This window comes from Pan troglodytes, chromosome 8 (genome assembly GCF_028858775.2).
Source record: "Pan troglodytes isolate AG18354 chromosome 8, NHGRI_mPanTro3-v2.0_pri, whole genome shotgun sequence".
Lineage (NCBI taxonomy): Eukaryota > Metazoa > Chordata > Mammalia > Primates > Hominidae > Pan > Pan troglodytes.
Window position 1 is genome coordinate 81,448,610 of NC_072406.2, and position 21,603 is coordinate 81,470,212.

General features: G+C 48.0%; 1 protein-coding gene across 2 annotated transcripts in view; it reads left to right on the top strand.

Moving 5' to 3' along the window:
* HKDC1 (hexokinase domain containing 1) overlaps positions 1-21,603 on the top strand; it is a 46,867-nt gene that overhangs the window by 18,653 nt on the left and 6,611 nt on the right. For both annotated transcript variants that reach the window (XM_016918464.4, XM_016918465.4), the window contains 10 exons: positions 1,315-1,414; positions 3,833-4,016; positions 6,731-6,886; positions 8,013-8,246; positions 9,077-9,381; positions 10,946-11,091; positions 11,191-11,310; positions 17,685-17,780; positions 17,976-18,075; positions 19,428-19,611. In XM_016918464.4, the coding sequence (XP_016773953.4) occupies positions 1,315-1,414; positions 3,833-4,016; positions 6,731-6,886; positions 8,013-8,246; positions 9,077-9,381; positions 10,946-11,091; positions 11,191-11,310; positions 17,685-17,780; positions 17,976-18,075; positions 19,428-19,611 (1,625 nt within the window). The remainder of the gene's footprint in view (positions 1-1,314; positions 1,415-3,832; positions 4,017-6,730; positions 6,887-8,012; positions 8,247-9,076; positions 9,382-10,945; positions 11,092-11,190; positions 11,311-17,684; positions 17,781-17,975; positions 18,076-19,427; positions 19,612-21,603) is intronic.

Sequence of the window (21,603 nt, forward strand, 5' to 3'; positions counted from 1 at the left end):
TTGCACCAATCCCTATTGAAAGGTGGCCAGCTCATCCCTGGGCCTCCCCAGCAGCCACAGCCCTCTCCGGAGGTCTTGGTTAGATCTGATGCTGTGTGTAGGCCCCACACGCCCTCCTCTCTGAGGCCGAAAAGATCATATACTTTCCGGGCTGTTTCCATATTCTTTCTGGGCTGGTTCTCTATTTCACTGTCCACTCCCTGTCCATTAAATATCCCTATTTGTTGAACGTATTTTACAATAATTTAAACTACTGCGAAAGCAAGACTCGCTCCTTGCTGAGCTGGAAAGTACACAAACCCAAATTGCTTGTTGCCCTGACAGCAAGAGGCATGTTTGCTGCATAGCCTTCCAGCCTTTTTTTCTTTAAAGCTGGGATCTTATTGTTTTATAGCCTGCATTTTCCCTTATTGTTTTCATTTTACTTTTTTTTTTTTTTTTTTTTTTAGAGATGAGGTCCTGCTGTGTTGCCCAGGCTGGCAGTGCCTGGCACTCCATCCTCGAATTCCTAGGCTCAAATGATCCTCCCACCTCAGCCTCCTGCATAGCTGGGACTATAGACATAAGCCACATGCCTGGCTCTCATTTTACTTTAAAATGTTCTTCCAAACTTTGGGGGATGTTGGTCCAATAACCTAAGCTGACTTGGCAGAACAGGAAATCCAGACAGGAAGTCACCATGCCATACATGGGGAAGACTTGGCAGAGTCTGTGCCTGCTGGCTGAGTTGTCCCCGTGGGTGAGGACTTTGGTGTTTTCTCCTGGAAATGCCACTGGATAAACATGCTTTCCTCGATATCTTCCCAGGATCTCACAAACAAAGGCTGAAACCTGGGTGTGATGTGTGCCTGTAGTCTCAGCTACTCGGGAGGCTGAGGCAGGAGGATCACGTGAGCCCAGGAGTTTGAGGCTGTGGTGTGCTATGTTTGTACCTGTGAACAGCCATCACACTCTAGCCTGGGCAACATAGTGAGACCCTATCTGTAGATTAAAACATAAAATTTTTTTAATTAAAAAAAACATCAACAACAAAAAGCAAGGGCTGGAGTCCTGGTGGCCTGTCCCTCATATTTCCATTGCAGAGGCCTTCACCCACAAAGCAAGAGGATGGGCTCCCCTCTTCAGCTCCTGTCGGCTCTTTCTCTCCCCTAGACCCTGAACCTTGATGAGGCCTTGCTCCTTCAGACAGGCCCAGCAGGCAGGATCTAGGGATGTCTCAGCAGCCACCTTCACTACCTGCTGCCTCTGTGGGGAAGGAGGGAGGGAAACACCTCCTTCCCACCCGCTGATTCCCTCTGGCCTTGTGTTCGGCAGGACATGGACGTGGACATCCTGGCCCTGGTCAATGACACCGTGGGGACCATGATGACCTGTGCCTATGACGACCCCTACTGCGAAGTTGGTGTCATCATCGGTAACTCAATTGGACTGGTTTTTTGAGGGTAGGGGAGAAGGGACTGTTTGGGAGTTTCATTTCAGCGAGCTCTGAGTGAATTCGGCGGGAAGGGCACTGACACTATTTAGGAGAAGCAACATAGGGACATGAAAAATTCATTCATTCATCCATTCGACAAGTGTTTACTGAGCACCCATTGTGTGCCGGGCCCTGGGCTTGGCACTGGGTTCGGAGTGGGGAGTTCCTGTGCTCCTGGAACTTTCAGTGGGGAGGTGGGTGAGAGGCCCAGAAGGCCTAGGCTATTAAGATAATTTCAGGTGGTGGTTAGCGTGATAAAAAACAAACAAACAAACAAAGAGAGTGATGTGACTGTGAGTGGGATGAGGCGTCAAGGAAGCCTCTCTGAGGGGTGGCATTTGAGCCGGGACCTCAGTGATGCAAACCAGGGAGCAAGGTGGAGGCCCGAGGGTAGGGAGTCCCTGCCAAAGGAAAGAGGGCACCTACAGGCATGGAGATGGGAAGGGGTCCAGGGAGGGGGCACTGGGGGAACCCTATAGCCGAGTGGTGTCCGGATGAGGTGAGTGAAGGCTGAGAGTCGGAGGCCATTCAAGTGAGAGGGAGAGGACAGACTGGGCAGATTGCACAGGATGTGCACACAGTCACTGTAAGGTCACCGGCTTATCCCCTGAGGGAGACTGGAAGGCACTGGGGGACTCTGGGTGGGCGACGGATAAATGGATGCGCATTTTATTTTATTTTTTTATTTGAGACGGAGTCTTGCTCTGTCGTCCAGGCTGGAGTGCGGTGGCACAATCTTGGCTTACTGCAACCTCTGCCTCCCGGGCTCAAGCAATTCTCCTGCCCCAGCCTCCTGAGTAGCTGGGATTACAGGTGCCCACCACCACGGCTGGCTAATTTTTTGTATTTTTAGTACAGATGGGGTTTCACAGTGTTTGCCAGGCTGCTCTCAAGCTCCTGACCTCAAGTGATTCACCCGCCTTGGTCTCCCAAAGTGCTGGGATTACAGCCATGAGCCACCACGCCCAGCCGGATGTGCATTTTTTAAAAGCCCATTTTGGCTGCTGTGTGGATAATAGATTACTGGGGACAAGAGTGGAAGCAGGGTGACCATCCAAGAGACCACTGGACTGTCAGGCAAGGTGCACTGCAGCTGTGGACCAGAGAGGTCGTGGTGCAATGGGGGTTTCCAGTGGGTGGTCTCCACACCAGAGCTAGGGGGTCAGCTGGAGGAATGTGTGGGAAGGCAGTTTGGGGTACAGTAAAGCTGAATGGCTCTGACTTATAGGTTGTTCTTGAATATCCCCTTCTCCTTTTCCCATTCCTTTACCACTCCTGGGGAAAGTTCTTCTGAAGTGCTTTTTCTTAATGTCCCTCAAGACCCTCCTCAGCCTGGCTTTCCCAAAGGGCAGGTTTTTAAAGCTGAGGGGCTCCCTCCACCCTTCTGTTTCCAGGAGCCTCAGAATGGTTCAGGCCCTTGCCAGTCATGGCACCCGCCTGTCACTGTGGCTGCATCTGGTAACCACAGATTGGGGGGCCACGCCTAAACAGTGTCCGTGCATTTCTGAGAAAAGCTTTTTCCAAATATTACATTCTGCTTTTCTACATTTCTCATTTTCCATGTTGGCATTTAAAATACTCACACCAGAGTATCAGCCAAGGGAAGATACTGAAAAAAAAAACCCCCGAAAATTCAAACAGCTTTATTGAGGCATAAAAGTCCTCCGATTTTAGGTGTACGATTCAATGATTTGTAGTAAACGTATAGTTTTGTAACCATCACCACAATCCGATTTTAGAACATTTCTGTCCTCCCAAAAGAGTCCAAAAAGATGGTGCCCACTTGCAGTCATTCCCCAGTGCTCAAGTGTTTGAGGCATTTCCTTGGAGCGATTTTGTGTTTGCATAACGGAATGTTGCTTTCTTAGGTGGTAGCTAATCACAGTCTAAGATAAGGATGCAGCTTGTGCTAGAAGCAATTTGTGGCAGGCCATAAGTAAAGAATATTTTTAGTATCAAATAGAGAGGAAGCTAAGTAGCTTAAGGAAAGAATTTTCAAAATTACCCTGGGTTGGTGATTTTTTGAAAAGAATATTTACAAGATTATCTTCATTTATCATCCTCTTGTAAGAGCGCTTCGTCAGCTTTCATCCATATTCATCAGCGGACTTCTTCACAATTGACTCCATTCAGAACAGCAAACCCTGAGCACCCTGAGAAGTGCAGACTTGACATGTCAGCTGTTTTCCCCATGTGCTTGGGGCTTGCCCAAGCTGCTTCCCTCAGCGAGAGCCAGCCCCCAGGGAATGAAAAGCACTTTGTGGTACATTGAGGAGGACTCCCCAGCAGTCAAGAGATCTCTGTCTGTGCCCAGCTGGGAGCCCTCTCTCTGCATATTCTCTCTGATCCCTGGTTCAGGAACTGGCAGCAATGCGTGTTACATGGAGGACATGAGCAACATTGACCTGGTGGAGGGCGACGAGGGCAGGATGTGCATCAACACAGAGTGGGGGGCCTTCGGGGACGACGGGGCCCTGGGGGACATTCGCACTGAGTTCGACAGGGAGCTGGACCTCGGCTCTCTCAACCCAGGAAAGCAACTGTGAGTTCCCTTCTGGTGTTATCTGGGCATCGGCACCAGGCAGTGCCTAATCACTCAGGTCCCCTGGCTACCTGGGAGGCTTTCCAGTTGTGACTAGCTATCCATCACAACTTTCTTTCTTTTTTTCTTTTTCTTTTTCTTTTTTTTTTTTTTTTGAGATGGAGTCTCACTCTCTAGCCCAGGCTGAAGTGCGGTGGCACGATCTTGGCTCGCTGCAACCTCCACCTTCCAGGCTCAAGCAATCCTCCCACCTCAGTCTCCAGAGGAGTTGGGACTACAGGCATGGGCCACCATGCCTGGCTAATGTTTGTATTTTTTGTAGTCAGGGTTTTGCCGTGTTGGCTAGGCTGGTTTTGCACTCCCGAGCTCAGGCAATCCTCCCGCCTCAGCCTCCCAAAGTGCTGGGATTACAGGCATGAGCCACCATGCATGGCCCCATTACAACAAATTTCTAAGGCACTGCTTGTATTTCAGTTTCATCTGACAAATGAGGAAATAGAAGCCAAGGACATTGAAAGATTTCCCTAAGTCATAACCCTAATAACCCTAATTCTAATTCAGTCAGTATTTGTGGGTTACGTATGTGCATGATAGGCACCGAAGATAAGAGCACTCGGACGCTTGGCCGCAAAACACACCTGGGCAGTGAGGAGAAGGCAGGCGCAGCCGAACTCGTCGTGTTCGCATGTCCCCCAGCCGCCTTGCTTTCTCGGAGGCCTAATCACTCAGCAAGTGGTGACTCTGGCAGGACCTTCCCTCTGTGTTTGCTGTCCACAATTTTTATTTTGATGCTCAAAGTGTTTCAGATTTGGCCAAAGGAAGCCTCTGAAGCTGCCTCCTGTGTCCTTTTGACATGTTCCATCACTCTTTAAGTACTTCCTTATTTCCTGGCACCATAAGACGTTCCCGGCTCATGTCACACTTTCCTAGCCCCAGCCCTGGAATCAGCCATTTTGTCAAGACATGCTGGTGAATTTCAAGCACCTTCTAGGAGCGATTCAAACACTAGAACTGTGCACCCGGGAAGCACATTCCACTTTGGTGGCACCTACTCCAGGCACATGCCTGTGCTCCAGTGACCCATTGCAGTCATGTCCCAAGGACGTGGTGTCCATTTTTTGAATTTTATCATCTTCACCCATTTCCATTTTACTTAAAATAAATTCTATTCCTTCCAGGCCTGGTGGCTCATGCGTGTAATCCCAGCACTTTGGGAGGCTGAGGTGGGAGGACTGCTTTAGTCCTGGAATTTGAGACCAGCTTGGGCAACATAGTGAGACCAGTCTCTATAAAAATAAAAATTAAAAAAAAATTTAGTCAGGTGTGATGGCAGATGCCTGTAGTTCCAACCACTCAGGAGACTGAGGTGGGAGGATCACTTGAGCCAGGGAGGTCCAGGGTGCAGTAAGCTGTGGTCATACCATTGCACTCCAGCCTGGGCAACAGAGCAAGACCCTGTCTCAAAAAATATATATATATATATTATATTCCCTGACATCCACCCTAAATTTCCTTTGATTGTCTTCTGTTTCTTCAATGCTCAAAGACTTTTTTTTTTGAGATGGAGTCTCACTCTGTCGCCAAGGCTGGAGTGCAGTGGTGCAATCTTGGCTCACTGCAACCTCTGCCTTCTGGGTTCAAGCAATTCCCCTGCCTCAGCCTCCTGAGTAGCTGGGATTACAGGCATGCGCCACCATGCCCGGCTAATTTTTTTGTATTTTTAGTAGAGACAGGGTTTCACCATATTGGGCAGGCTGGTCTCAAACTCTTGATCTTGTGATCCACCCGCCTTGGCCTCCCAAAGTGCTGGGATTACAGGCGTGAGTCACTGTACCTGGCCTGTTCTAAGACTTTTTATAGTGAACTATATAAAGTAGATTGTGACATAGATTGTTCTTGATTTTGTGTCTTATTGTGTTTGGAAAATAAGCATTATATTTAGGCCTGATGCGGTGGGTCTTATCTGTAATTCCAGTGCTTCGGGAGGCCAGGGCAGGAGAAACACTGGAGGCCAGGAGTTTATGATAAGCCTAGGCAACATAATTAGATCCTGTCTCTACAAAAATAAAAAAATTATCCAGGTGTGATGATGCACACCTATGGGAGGCTGAGGCAGGAGGATCACTTGAGGCCAGGAGTTCGAGGCTGCAGTGAGCTATGATTGCACCACTGCACTTTAGCCTGGGTGACAGAACGAGATCCTGTCTCCAATAATAATAATAATAATAATAATAATAATAATAATGTTCAATAGTCTGCCTGGGAAACAATTAGGAATTGTTGGTGTGCAGACTTGGAGTAAAGCTGTAGGTAGCCATGGCGATGTTAAATCCACATTGTTGTAGAGCCTGTCTGGGGCTGTCCAAGCCCATCTCACAAGCACAGCATCTTTCTCTCTTGGACAGAAGCTTGATGTAGGAGTGGGAAGCATCTGAGTGTGAAATTTGACTTGTCGCATCATGTTTGAGTGATTTTGGGAAAATATCCAAAGTCTGTGAAATTGAGAGTCCCTATGCTCGATGTGAGAATGGTACCCATGGCCAGGGTGATTTGAGACAAAAGTTCTTGCCATCCAGCACTTTGTGAGAAGGAGGGAATCTTAGCTCAGCCCTCTCCCATGTGCTCCTTCCTGTGGGCAGTGGCTCCTGGTCTTCGGGAAATGATGCAGCTTAATCAAAGGGGCTGCGTCCACGGATCTGTTCACCAACCTGCAGGTTCGAGAAGATGATCAGTGGCCTGTACCTGGGGGAGCTTGTCAGGCTTATCTTGCTGAAGATGGCCAAGGCTGGCCTCCTGTTCGGTGGTGAGAAATCTTCTGCTCTCCACACTAAGGGCAAGATCGAAACACGGCACGTGGCTGCCATGGAGAAGTAAGCAAGTCCCTCTGCCTTGGCTCTGTGGAGGGCTGGGATGGGAGGCCCAGGTGTGGGGTGCTCCATGTGGCAGGACAGCAGGAGGGACTAGATCCTCCTCCTTCACCAGGAAGATTTCAGACCTGGGCATGGCTTCAGATGGGTTAGCAATTTCTGCCATGACTCAGATGAGAGGTTCTTGTTGGTTTCATCAGTGAGGGACTCTGCTGTCAGAGGGCCACCCTCTTCCCATGTTCTGTTGCCTTCTTGTTAAAGTGGTAACTTGTAGCATTTTTAGGATCACAGATCCTTTTGAGAACTTTATTCAGGTTCTAGACCCTCAGCCCCGAAAATGTACATTCACACACAAGTTTGCTTACAATATCAGGGCATCCTTGGACACTAAGCTCATGTGTGGAATCCAAGTCCAGAACTCCTGTGATAGCAGAGCCTTCTCCACCTGCTCCCATCAGGAACTGGCTTTGAATGTGGTGATGTGAGGCCTTACACACAGGTCCCTCGCATGGAGCTGGCTGGTGAAGGCCGCAGGTGAAGGCGGCTGGCCCCGGCGTGACTGCATTGCCGTCCAGCACATCTGAGGGTCCTGCTCCTCAGGCTTAGAAACCCTGGCATTGCCTCGACTTTGTGATTAGTTTAGATTTTGAGCTCAGCCGCATGGCGCTGACCTGCAGCATCTATGTCTATGCAAAACTTGGCAGAGACAGAATTTCCATGAAAGTCAGCATAGCACAGGGTGATTAAAAATATTCGTGCTAGAATCTAACTGCTGAGTTCAAATCTCGGCTCTAGCCCTTACTAGCTGTGCAGCCATGGAAAAGTTTCTCACCCTTTCTGCACTCACATCTCTCATCTGTACAATAGGGTAATGACGGTGCCTCCTGCAGGATTTTTGTGGGCGTTGAAGGAGTTAATATGTGTAAAATCCTTAGACAAGTACCTGGCTCATGGTGACTGCTCAGTTAGTGGCAGCTGCTACTATCAATGTTGATATTGTTATTTTTATTCTATACCATGGGCCTGCCTATTAATTTTCACAATCCTGAGAGGTGGGGAAGCTTGTTCCCCCAGGAGGATACCAATGGGATGGAGAAGTGTGGTTCACTCATTCCTGTCCCCTGGCCAGGTATAAAGAAGGCCTTGCTAATACAAGAGAGATCCTGGTGGACCTGGGTCTGGAACCGTCTGAGGCTGACTGCATTGCCGTCCAGCATGTCTGTACCATCGTCTCCTTCCGCTCGGCCAATCTCTGTGCAGCAGCCCTGGCGGCCATCCTGACACGCCTCCGAGAGAACAAGAAGGTGGAACGGCTCCGGACCACGGTGGGCATGGATGGCACCCTCTACAAGATACACCCTCAGTGAGTGCTGCCTGCCAGCCACGCCCCCACAAACGAGTCTCCCTGGAGCAGGGCCCCATTGTCTTCTGGACTATCCTGCCTATCTGGGGTCTGGAACCATCAGCCCCTCTTGTTGGTTCTGAGATTATAAGGGAAAGGGTGAATCCAGGGCCCGCATTCATCTAGCTGGCTGGGTTGCTTTTGGGGATTACTCTTAAAGAAATATTCTGCTAAAGCCAATTGCCTAATTAGGAATGCTGTCCATCCATGTATCTATGTCCACCCATCCATCACCCACCCATTCATCTCTCCATTCATTCTTCCATCTAGCCATTATTTACTGAACACCTACTATGTGGTTAAGACTGGGAAGTAAGATACACCTAGTCATAGATGGGGAAAAATAGACATGGCACAGGTTGCCAAGATTATGGGAAGGGTCCTGGTAGGAAAACACAGGGAAATGGGAATTTTCCAGAAGGAAGGAGAGTGAAAGCCCCTTTGGCTACCGGGTTGGACTTGGAAGTCAAGTGGTTACACCCTGGAAAGAGCTGAGAAAGAAAATCCTTCTCTTTGGACAGAAATGATGTTCAGCCAATACATTATGCACAGACTGGTTGAAATGTTCGTTGACAGAATAAGCACTTCCCCGAGCCTCCCAAGTGCCTTCCACTGCCCCAGCTTCTTAGTCCCTCCCTCCTCTCATCCCGTCCCCTCCCTACCATCAGCAAATAAAGGGCTGAGCCCCGCCCCACAGGGCCCTCCGGGACTGGGTTCACTGCTGCCCCTGGGTCTGTGCCTGAGCCTGGCCTTTACGATTGCTAAATATTTTGCCATCACCCCTGCTTCAGGTACCCAAAACGCCTGCACAAGGTGGTGAGGAAACTGGTCCCAAGCTGTGATGTCCGCTTCCTCCTGTCAGAGAGTGGCAGCACCAAGGGGGCCGCCATGGTGACCGCGGTGGCCTCCCGCGTGCAGGCCCAGCGGAAGCAGATCGACAGGGTGCTGGCTTTGTTCCAGCTGACCCGAGAGCAGCTCGTGGACGTGCAGGCCAAGATGCGGGCTGAGCTGGAGTATGGGCTGAAGAAGAAGAGCCACGGGCTGGCCACGGTCAGGATGCTGCCCACCTACGTCTGCGGGCTGCCGGACGGCACAGGTGGGCCAGCACAGCCTCCCTCTCTGAACAGCCATCCAGGGCTCTCGTCAAAACTCCTTAAAGCCAGTGAGGTTCTTGGTTTTTAGAAACTTGGGTTCACGTCTCTAATGGAGGGCAGGAGTAAGAAGAAGGCTAGTATTCTTGCTAAATCTGTTGGCCTTTGTTAACCCAAGGCATTTGCAGTAAAAACAAAACAAACAAACAAACAAACAAAAACACAAAAAACCTACATTAGGTTATGTGTGTGCACTTATGTGTGTGTAGATGAGAACATGAGTGTACCCCCCCGACCCCCAGATCCTGACCCCAGGAACTTTGTTTTAGATGCCTGAGATTGCCTGGGCTTGTCTTCCTGCTGCTTCTCTCGCTCTGTTCTCTTCTGCAGCTTGGCTCACTTCCCTTTCCCTCTCATTGCTTCTGCCCCCAACTTCTCCAACCCTTGATCCTTCTGGTCCTCGGTGCTCAGCCAAAAGAAGCCACTAAGTAGTGAAATCAGTTCTTCAGACAAATTATTTTACCTCTTTGAATCTCACGAGACTCTTCCGGAAATAATGACCTCAGTAAAATGCTTTACATCTTATAATTTGCTTTTGAACCTTTCATTTCATTTCATCCTCACAACCACTTGGAACGTTACCAAAGAGGAAATGGTTCCCATTTTATGGATGCCATACCTGAGACTTACAGAGGCTAGATGACCTACTCAAGGTCCAACAGCTGTACTTGGGATCTCTTAACTCAGAGCAGTAAAAGACACTGTTTATTTTATTTTTATTTTTATTTTTTTTGAGACGGAGTCTCGCTCTGTCACCCAGGCTGGAGTGCAGTAGCGTGATCTCCGCTCACTGCAAGCTCCGCCTCCCAGGTTCACACCATTCTCCTGCCTCAGCCTCCCGAGTAGCTGGGACTACAGGCGCCCAGCACCACACCCGGATAATTAATTTTTTGTATTTTTAGTAGAGATGGGGTTTCACTGTGTTAGCCAGGATGGTGTCGATCTCCTGACTTCATGATCCACCCGCCTCGGCCTCCCAAAGTGCTGGGATTACAGGCGTGAGCCACCGCGCCAGACCGGAGGCCCCTTGAGTATAAGAATCATGCATTTCCTTGACTGGATGCCCTGTACCGTTCCTTGGGGCTCCCGAGAAGGCTGTCAGTCAGTGAAGCTGAAAGAGCCTTCAGAGGTTCAGTCTCCTGATTTTGCAGATGTGGAAGGATGGGACCTTGCCTCTCTTGCTCAAGATAAAAAGCCATTTCTCAGAAGCCCCAGGTCCCTTGACTCCAGGCCAGGGCTCTTTTCACGGCACCTCACTGGCGATAGTGTAGGTGGTGCCTGGGACTTTACCACAGAAGTGGAGGCCAAGGAAAGCAGCCTGGCCTCACGCAGGCTCAAGATGCCTGCCCGGGGCCCGGGCACTGTGCAGGGTGGCCCCCACGACCCTCTGGTCTGTGAGGCCCAGGAGTGCAGGCCCTGGGTCCGCTCTGCTCCGACGTCTCCTCTTCCTCCCAATGCCCCGACACAAGTCCCTGTCATGGAATGCAGCCGCCGCTTTCTCCATCACAGAGAAAGGAAAGTTTCTCGCCCTGGATCTTGGGGGAACCAACTTCCGGGTCCTCCTGGTGAAGATCAGAAGTGGACGGAGGTCAGTGCGAATGTACAACAAGATCTTCGCCATCCCCCTGGAGATCATGCAGGGCACTGGTGAGGAGGTAAGTGCCAGGCAAGGCCTTTGGGCTCCGAGGTGCCAGCCTGCCACCCTGCATCGATGTCCGCCTGGTGTGAATGCCGCTCTCTCTCTCTCTCTGCAGCTCTTTGATCACATTGTGCAGTGCATCGCCGACTTCCTGGACTACATGGGCCTCAAGGGAGCCTCCCTACCTTTGGGCTTCACATTCTCATTTCCCTGCAGGCAGATGAGCATTGACAAGGTAAGATAGCCCCACCAGGCTCACGGCCAGCCCAGTGGGCTTCCTTCCTCTTCTGGGACCATCTCCCGGTAACTCCCAGCCTGCCTTCATTTTTACAGGGATCTTGGGTTCAGGGCAGCTGGGAACACATGATAGAGAATTTCAACAATTTAATTTTTAATCAATTTATCACGATTTTTTAGACTGACCATTCACAAGAGAATTTACAGTAGTATGCAATAAAGGGACACGTGCATAATATTCCTACTAAAAGAGAGGTCGAATCATATTATGGAGAGAGGGAGAAAGAGGTAATGTCCAGTGAAGGCCAGTTATAACAACTGGGCAGTAATACGATCTGTGTCTTTCTGGACAGCCATGTAAACAGGGAATTACAATGGGTTTTTATCGTCTGATGAAAGAAATCTTGCCAGCACATCACAAGAAATACATTTCTTTTCTTTTCTTTTTTTTTTTTTGAGACAGAGTTTTGCTCTTGTCACCCAGGCTGGAGTGCAATGGCGTGATCTCGGCTCACTGCAACCTCTGCCTCCTGGGTTCAAGCAATTCTCCTGCCTCAGCCTCCCAAGTAGCTGGGATTACAGGCACCTACCTCCACGCCTGGCTAATTTTTTGTATTTTTAGTAGAGATGGGGTTTCACCATGTTGACAAGGCTGGTCACGAACTCCTGACCTCAGGTGATCCACCTGTCTCGGCCTCCCAAAGTGCTAGGATTACAGGTGTGAGCCACCACACCCGGCCTGCTTTATAAGTTTTGAAATCAGGAAATGTGAGTTCTCTTTCTTCTTATTCAAGATTGTTTTGGCTATTCGGTACCCCTTCCATTTTCATATGAATTTTAGAAGCAGCTTGTCAATTTCTGCAAAGAAGCCAGCTGAGATTTTCATAGGAATTGAGCTGAATCTATATATTAATTTGGGGAGTTTGCCACCTTAACAATAGTGTCTTCCAATCCATGAACATGGGGTATCTTTCCATTAATTTAGATCTTCTTTATTTTCTTTCAACAGTCCTTTGTAGTTTTCAGAGTAAAAGTCTATACTTCTCTTGTTTATTCCTAAGTAATTTGTGCTTTTTGATGCTATTATAAATGGAATTGTTTTCTTTTCTTTTTTTTTTTTTTTTTTTTGAGACAGAGTCTCACTCTGTTACTCAGGCTGGAGTACACTGATGTGATCTCAGCTCACTGCAACCTCTGCCTCCTGGGTTCAAGTAATTCCCCTGCCTCAGTCTCCCGAGTAGCTTGGATTACAGGTGTGTGCCACCACAACTGGCTAATTTTTGTATTTTTAGTAGAGATGGGGTTTCACCATGTTGGCCAGGCTGGTCTTGAACTCCTGACCTCAGGTAATTCACCTACCTCAGCCTCTCATAGTGCTGGGATTACAGGCGTGAGACACTGTGCCTGGCAAGAAATGCATTTCTTTTCTAATATTAGTATCTCAGAAGCAATTGATCACATGGCCACTTTAGCTGACATTGAAGAACATCATAGTTTATCATTTAATAGATAATTCATAAATATGGAGACATTTATTACAAAATCTTTCTTGTAATTCTAGGGTAAAAACACCCAGGGTTGTCCAGGTGTGGTGGCTCATCTCTGTAATCCTAGCACTTTGGGAGGCCGACATGGAAGGATTGCTTGAGGCCAGGAGTTCAAGACCAGCCTGGGCAACATAGTGAGACCCTGTGTCTTAAAAAACAAACAGGCCGGGAGCGGTGGCTCATGCCTATAATCCTAGCACTTTGGGAGGCCAAGACGGGTGGATCACGAGGTCAGGAGATGGAGATCATCCTGGCTAACATGGTGAAACCCCGTCTCTACTAAAAATACAAAAAAATTAGCCCAGCATGGTGGCAGGTGCCTGTAGTCCCAGCACTTGGGAGGCTGAGGCAGGAGAATGGCGTGGAGGCAGGAGAATGGCGTGAACCCAGGAGGCGGAGCTTGCAGTGAGCTGAGATCGTGCCACTGCACTCCAGCCTGGGTGACAGAGTGAGACTCTGTCTCAAAAAAAAAAACAAAAAAAACTGTAGCCAGGCATGGTGGCACATGCTTGTGGTCCCAGCTACTGGAGAGTATGAGGTGGGAGGATCACTTGAACCCAGGAGATTGAGGTTCCAGGGAGCTATGATCACACCACTGCACTCCAGTTTGGGCAACAGAGACTCCATCTCTATTAAAAACAAAAACAAAAACAAAAACAAGCAAGCCAAGTACAGTGACTCATGTCTGTAATCCTAGCACCGTGGGAGGCCAAGATGGGAGGATCACTTGAGTCCAGGAGTTTGAGACTAGCCTGGACAATATAGCAAGACCCCATCTCTAAACGTGTGTGTGTGTGTCTGTGTGTGTGTTTTTCTGTGTGTAAAAACAAAAAATCACCCAGGCTTAACTTTATGTGTAATGAATAAAGATTTTTAATTGGGAAGCTAAGACACAGGAAGGTCAGTATTGTGTGTTTTTTGCATGGTTTTTTTGGTAAACTAGCTTGACCAAGAGGTAGAGCTTAGAAGTGGGGACTAGACACTGGGCTAAGCTCTTAGACTCCCCAGAGCTCCAGTGGGTCATGGGGCCTCGGCCTGGAGCTGACAGTGGGTGAGTGAGGCTGGGCCTTTGCATGAGGCTGGGGCAGAGCTGTCTGTTCTGCAGATGGAGGGAGACAGTTTGCAGCCTCTGCCAGTGCCCACACAGAAAGCCTCCGGGCAGGGACATGTCCTTCTGCAGGGGCTTGGGAGCAGGCCCAGATGTGACCACACAGAGAGGCCCAGTGTCCTTCCTAAGGTCAGAAAACAGTGTTCAAGAGCACAGGCTCTGGGGTTATGGGCTCCTGTTTTGCAAACCTGTCTCTACTGTTTCCCATATGAATAACCTTGAGCAGATTATTTAACTTCTCTGAGGCATGGTTTCCCCATTGGTGAAAATGGAGGAACATGGTGAGGACTAAATGAGCTCGTGTGTGTAAAATGCATAGCGTGGGTCCAGCACCTGGCAGGCACTCAAATCCTAGTATCATCCTTCACTTTCGAGGCAGCATAGGATTGAAATTCAGCCTGGAAAAGGCCAAGAGGAATCCAGTGCTGGTAATGGTGGTGAGGAAGGGGTGCACTGTCGCCAGGGCCTGACATCATAGCGGTGAATTCTCTGCAATCCCTGGCCTCAGCTTCACAGACAGACTCACCAGCTTGTGGAGAGGAGCTCTGTCTTTCTGACAGACTCTCATCAGCCAAGCTTCCAAGACTGGCATAAAGCAGAATACAGCTTCCTAAATTTATGGTAGAACTCTGGTCAGCTCAGCAGGTCAACCAGAGAGCTCAGGACAATAATAAGGGTAGCACCAAAGATGCACTAAGATTTTGTCCAGGGCCAGGAGCAGTGGCTCACTCCTGTCATCCCAGAACTTTGGGAGGCTGAGGCAGGCAGATCACTTGAGGTCAGGAGTTTGAGACCAGCCTGGCCAACATGGCGAAACCCCATCTCTACTAAAAATACAAAAATTAGCTGGGTATGGTGGCAGGTGCCTGTAATCTCAGCTATTTGGATGGCTGAGGCAGGAGAATCGCTAGAACTCAGGAGGCGGAGGTTGCAGTGAGCTGAGATTACACCACTGCACTCCAGCCTGAGCGACAGAGAAGACTCAGTCTCAAAAAGAGAAAAAAAAATTTTTTTTTTTTACCATTTTCTTATTGTGGTAAAATACACATAACATAAATTTCCCACTGTAACTATTTTTTAAATGCACACTTCTATGACATGAAATACACCCACATTTTTATGCAGCCATCACCACCATCCATCTCTTAAACTTTTTCTTTTCCATCTGAATTTCTGTACTCATTGAGCGCTGATTCCCTAGTCCCCCTTCCCCCAGACCCTTGGCTTCTCTACTTATTGGCTGTGTGACCTTGGGCAAGTCATTTAATCTCCCTGTTCCTTGGTTTCCTCTTCTGAAAATGATTACAAAAATAGAATTCATTTTATAGGTGTGTTTTGTGGTTTTATTTTCGTGCAATTATATTCAAGGAATATTTTGCTCAGTGAAGGAGTGTGGCACATCCATATAAATGGCCTGGAAGGGTCTGGAAGATACATTATTGAATTAGAAAAAAAAATTGCAATAGTTCACACACAGCGTGAATTTACTTACTTAAAAATATGTGTAATTTCACCCCTGAAAGAAGAAATGGTGGGAAAAAGAAAAAAATACTAATAAGTGGAGAGGAAAAGGTCTGGAAGGATTAATATCAGACTAATGGCAGAGGTTACCTCTCAGATTGGGAGGATGGGAGTTGAAGGGAACTCTATCCTTATCAGTAACATTTTAATTTTTTACACTACTAATGCATTCCTGCATTGCTGCTGCCATTAAAAATTAATACACCATCCGGGAGGGTGCCGTGTGCAGCTGTCTGCGGTCCTGACGGGGCACCAGGACACAGCTACTGCTCCTGACTCAGGACACTGGGCCTTTGGGCCTCTCTCCCAGCAGCTCTGAAGGTGTCGTGAAGACACAGTGAAGAAGGAGGGGAGACCCGTGGGCAGCTAAAAGTAAAGATACCCATGGTTGGGGAGAAAAAAGAGAGACATCAAAAAATAGATTAGTTTTGTGTAATTGCAATCAGTAAGAGAGGTTTCCCAGTTGGGAGTGTCTCTCTAATGTTCTACACATACCAACCAGGAAAGGAGCCAGTCAGGGGTCCAGTTTCCCAAGAACTATGGAGGGAAGGAGGGAGACTGGGGCTTGTGGGCTAACGGCCTCAGGGTGAGGTGGCATCCAGCCACGGGGCTGACCGCACTGCCATCAGATTTTCTCACTGCCTTTCCTGTCCCAGAGCTTCTCCTGGCCTAGACACCCTAGCTCTGCCTGCCTTCACCCCCCTGGCTTTCTAGATGATGGAGTGCGAGGCTAGACTAACTCCTGCCTCAGGCTAACAATGTAACTTTGGGCTTCCTTTTGAGAATTAAAAATACTGCTTTTGGGCTGGGCGCATCGGCTCACCCCTGTAATCTCAGCAATTTGGGAGGCCGAGGAGGGTGGATCACTTGAGGTCAGGAGTTCGAGACCAGCCTGGCCAACATGATGAAACCTCGTCTCTACTAAAAATACAAAAATTAGCCGGGCGTGGTGGTGTGTGCTTGTAGTCCCAGCTACTCAGGAGGCTGAGGCACGAGAATCACTTCAACCTGGGAGGCAGAGGTTGCGGTGAGTTGAGATCACGCCATTACACTCCAGCCTAGGCAACAGAGTAAGAATCTGTGTCAAAAAAAAAAAAAAAAACCTACTTTCTCAGTATTATAAAAATCATATATGTTAATTTTAATTTCAGAAAAATTAGAAAATATAGACAAAAAGGAGAGAGGAAAAGTGATGCATAATTTTGCACCCAGAGAGAGCCACTGTTAACCCTTTTGGTGTATATATTATTCCAGTCCTTTCTCCAAGTGCGAGTGTATATGTGTGTATGAGTGTAATTTTAAAAATAAAAATAGAATAATTCACTATCTGTATTTGTTTGACGTGCTTTCACTTAACAGTGTGTGGAAAACATCTTTCTCTCACATCAAATGTTCTCTTACAGTGTAATTCTTTATGGGTGTATATCATGTCCCATATCGAGGTACAGGATGATAAATCCATACTGTTGGAGTTTTAGGATACCTCTAGTTTTTCACTGTGAAACATGCTTTGATAAACATTTGGTAGCTTTGCCTTTGATCACATCATAATCTGTCCTTGACTAAGTTAGAAGTAGGATCATGGCCAGATGCGGTGACTCATGCCTGTAATTCCAGCACTTTTGGAGGCCAAGTCAGGCAGATCACCTGAGGCCAGAGGTTTGAGACCAGCCTGGCCAACTTGGTGAAACCCCATCTCTACTAAAAAATACAAAAGTTAGCTGGGCGTGGTGGCACACGCCTGTAATCCCAGCTACTCGGGAGGCTGAGGCAGGAGAATTGCTTGAACCCGGGAGGTGGAGGTTGTAGTGAGCCGAAATCACGCCACTGCACTCCAGGCTGGGAGACAAGAGTGAAACTCTATCTCAAAAAAAAAAAGAAAGAAAGAAAGAAAAAGAAGTAGGATCACTATGATCCTAGGCCTTTATTCCGCGTAATCATGGCCAGGGAACATGATTTGACCCTTGAGGAGTATGATTTGCTGCAATGATTCCACTCAGTGGTAGACCTTGTCTGAGTGTTGTGCTCTGTGATGCTGCTGTGCCCAGGGTTAGGGTTGTGGAGGTGGAGGCATAGTCAAAAGCACACGTACTTGACAAGCAGCCAGCTATAGTGCCTTGCATCTGTTGGATGTTGAGGTTGTGCAGTGGCCCTAGCAAACTATTGCTCAAATGAATTTCCCCTCCTTTCTTTCAGGGAACACTCATAGGGTGGACCAAAGGTTTCAAGGCCACTGACTGTGAAGGGGAGGACGTGGTGGACATGCTCAGGGAAGCCATCAAGAGGAGAAACGTAGGATGTGGTGTTGAGGCTCATGCCTGCTCTTGCTGCCTTCCCCAGGCCCCTCTGCTCTGTCATCCTCTGCCCAGTTCCTATGACTCTGGCCTCTGCCTGCCTTGGGATAGCATGCCCCTCCTAAACCTGTTTGGCATGCACATTCAACTCATAGTAAAGCTGGGGTTTTTTTGTTTTTGTTTTTGTTTTTAGGAGTTTGACCTGGACATTGTTGCAGTCGTGAATGATACAGTGGGGACCATGATGACCTGTGGCTATGAAGATCCTAATTGTGAGATTGGCCTGATTGCAGGTAAGTGGTCAGGCATGGCCCATTGGCCTAATCCCACTGTATCCATTGATGGTTTCCTTTTAACATAGTGAGAGGGCGGGCATTGTTCCATTATACAGAGGCTCTGCCCAAGGCAGAGATGAAGTTACAATTGGGATTCCAGGTCACCAAGTTCTTTCTGCATTAAGAGTCCTAAGCCAAGGTCATCCTTTCTATTGAGGAAGGATAATGACACAGGAAGAAGAGATTTTTAAATTAGGACCTTGGGGCCAATTGTCATGGTGGGGGGAGGGGGAAGGAGACTACAGTTGGATCATCTTGGCCTGGGGCTGAGGGAGCTATTATAAATTTTCACTCTGGCTCCAATGTGTGCCTCTTCTGTTCTCTGAATTCTTCTGGTTCTCAGGGTGCACAGGAAGGAGAGGAGCTGGAAAGAAACTTAGAAGAGGGGAAATGAGTGGCCTGATACAGGCATTTTAGGGGTCTTTGGGAGAAGTCTGTCAGTGATTAAGGCCAAGGGTAGATTCTAGGGGGATGTTCTCTCTAAGAGGGGTAGAATGGGTAGGACTGGAACAGGTGGAGATGGGGACAAAAGGCATTCCAGGTGATAGGCACAGGCTAAGTAATGATAGAACCTAGAAAAGTTGTTCCATTTGATCATCTGGGCTTTCTGGATATAAGCAGCAGGTGGAACAAGGAGATGGGGATGTACTGAGTTACTTCCCATGCCAGGTAAGAGGTTTCCTCTCACTCTAACTCTTACCCACTTTGTGAGCTTGGGCAGGTGGCTTATTCTGTCTGACTTGAGTTTCTTAATCTGTGGGAGGGATTAGGCTAGATCTAGGAGGGCAGAGAGGTAAGACCTGTTGATTGACTAAAATACTTGCCCGGACTGCTGGGCTGAGAATAGTTCTGAGGCCAAGTCATGGGCAAGGAAGAAGAGGGTGGCTCACAGATGCCAAGCATTTGCTTGTCCAAGACTAGATGATTCCTCATGGTCCCTTCCAGCTCTGACTGCTAATTTTACGACTGCTTGGAAGCTTTGTGTGCCTATGGCTTAACAATGATAATGATGATGATGATGATGAAGTCGGCAGGTACCGTTTATTGAATGCTTACCATGTGAAGGAAACTTAAAGATATCACTTCATAACAAACCCATAGGCAGGTATTATTTCCTCCTCAGAAATGAAGAAACTGAGCCTCTGAAAGATGAGATGCTTGCCCAAGGTTAGCCAGCTATGACTGTAAAGCTGGAATCGCATCCAGTCGTATCTGACTCCAAGCTTAAATTCTTATTTGCTGCACTCTGCTGCCTTTCTAAAACCTGGTGATGTCTTTGAAGACTAAAGTTCCTTCACAATTCCTTCTAGGAACAGGCAGCAACATGTGCTACATGGAGGACATGAGGAACATCGAGATGGTGGAGGGGGGTGAAGGGAAGATGTGCATCAATACAGAGTGGGGAGGATTTGGAGACAATGGCTGCATAGATGACATCCGGACCCAATACGACACGGAGGTGGATGAGGGGTCCTTGAATCCTGGCAAGCAGAGGTGAAGAGGGTGGATGTGTGCATTTATGTGGGTTGTGTAGTGAGCAACACTACCAGACCTAAGGGGGTATCATAGACAGCATAGCTTTGTGTGCTTATTACAGCTGTCGAATGTCAGTGAAATATCCTATTGGAACAAAATAAAAATATTATGACAAGTTTGCAACAGGTAAAAGGGAAAAGTCCCTTTTTCTAATTACCATAAGGCCCTATAAGGTCTAGTGGTGGTTCTGGAAGTGAGGCAGAGGCTGCCAGCATGTTCATTCGCCAAGGGCATGGTGACTCAGTGAGCCTTCTTGAGATGGGCTTTTAATAAGCCTCTTTCAGAGGCCAACATCTTCAGGCCTTCAAGAGCTGGCTACTATGTTGGTGACCTTTTCTGGGAGTGGGGAAGTGGCCACCTGTGACGGATGAGAGTGCTGGTTCTTGACCATGATGTCATGTCCCACCACGGGTCACAATCACTTGTGAGGTGTATTCCAATGACTAACCACATGAAAAATACTGAAAATAATGAATGGCCTAAAAAATAAATTAGAGTAGATTTCACTTGCATTATGATATTACGAGAGAAAGGGGTAGCAGAGCTAGAGCTGGCATGTGATATTAGTCCATTCTCCCGTTGCTGTAAAGAACTACCTGAGACTGGGTAATTTATGAAGAAAAGAGGTTTAATTGGCTCACAGTTCCACAGGCTGTGCAGGAAGCATGGCTGGGAGGCCTCAGGAAACTTACCATAATGGCAGAAGGTGAAGGGGAAGCAGGCACGTCTTACATGGCTGGAGAAGGAGGAGGAAAGAGTGAAGGGGAGGCGTTACACACTATTAAAATAACCAGATCTTGTGAGAACCCACTCACTATCACCAGAACAACAGGGGGAAATCCACCCCCATGATCCAGTCACCTCCCAGCAGGCCCCTCCTCCAATACTGGGGATTGTAATTCAACATGAGATTTTGGTGGGGGCATAAATCCAAAGCATATCACATGCTAAAATTTGATTATTAACCCAGGCCCATCCACTAGAAGAGGAGTTGGCACACGTATTCTGTAAAAGAACAGATAGTAAATGTTTTAGGTTTTGCAGGCCATATGGTCTTTATCAAAACTAAGCTCAGTGTCTTAATATAGAAAATAATGGGAAACATAGATTTATTGTTATGGGTGCTATCCAAGTTGAGAGCTTGAGCAGATGGGAAATGTGAGGGGATGCTTAGGCCATGGACACCTTGGGAGCTGTTGAACTGAGAATGTTGTCTAGGAAGAGGCTCAGACAAGACCAAGACTGGCCCTGGTGGTTTCTTTCCTCTTTGGCACCAATCTTGTAACTGGAAGGCAGGTGAGTTGTAGTAAGCCCAGCTGAAGCAGGGATTGCTCCAAAAAGAAGGGACCTTCCCTTTGAATCCCAAGTTGGGGCACCTGAGTGTCATGCCTCTTCCCAAGGGGCAGTTCATTCTAGTTAGCTTTGTGTCTGTAGCCACTGAAGGCTCACATTTTTGGATTGAGGTTTTAAGGGGGCAGCACCTTTGAACTTGCCTTGAAATCACCATTTTTTGTTCTGGTGTTAATTTCCTTAGGCTGATGAGGTCTTGAGTAGTTAAGAGAACCCAAGCCCAGCACATAAATGCTTCCCATTTGACTCTGCAAGCAGTGGCAGTCTGGCTCTGTGTCACTGTTGTTAATGATGATGTGTGTCACCATTACACACCCTGTGCAGAGTGCCTGGTCAGTACAAGGCCCCTTTTCTCTCTTGCTCTCTTGACCCTCATGGAGCTCGCGGTCTGGTAGAAAGGAGGAAGGGAATTAATGCTTTTGAGCACCCCTGGTGCATGCAGACAGTTTCAGTGTGTTAACTCACAGAGCAGAATTTGCAGAGTGGAACAGATTTGTAACACAAAGCCAAGGAGAATTGGCTTTGGGGCCAAGACCAGGGACTAAATTTTGCTTAGTGCCCACTGTACCCAGATGCTTGCCTCCTAACAGTCTTGTAGGG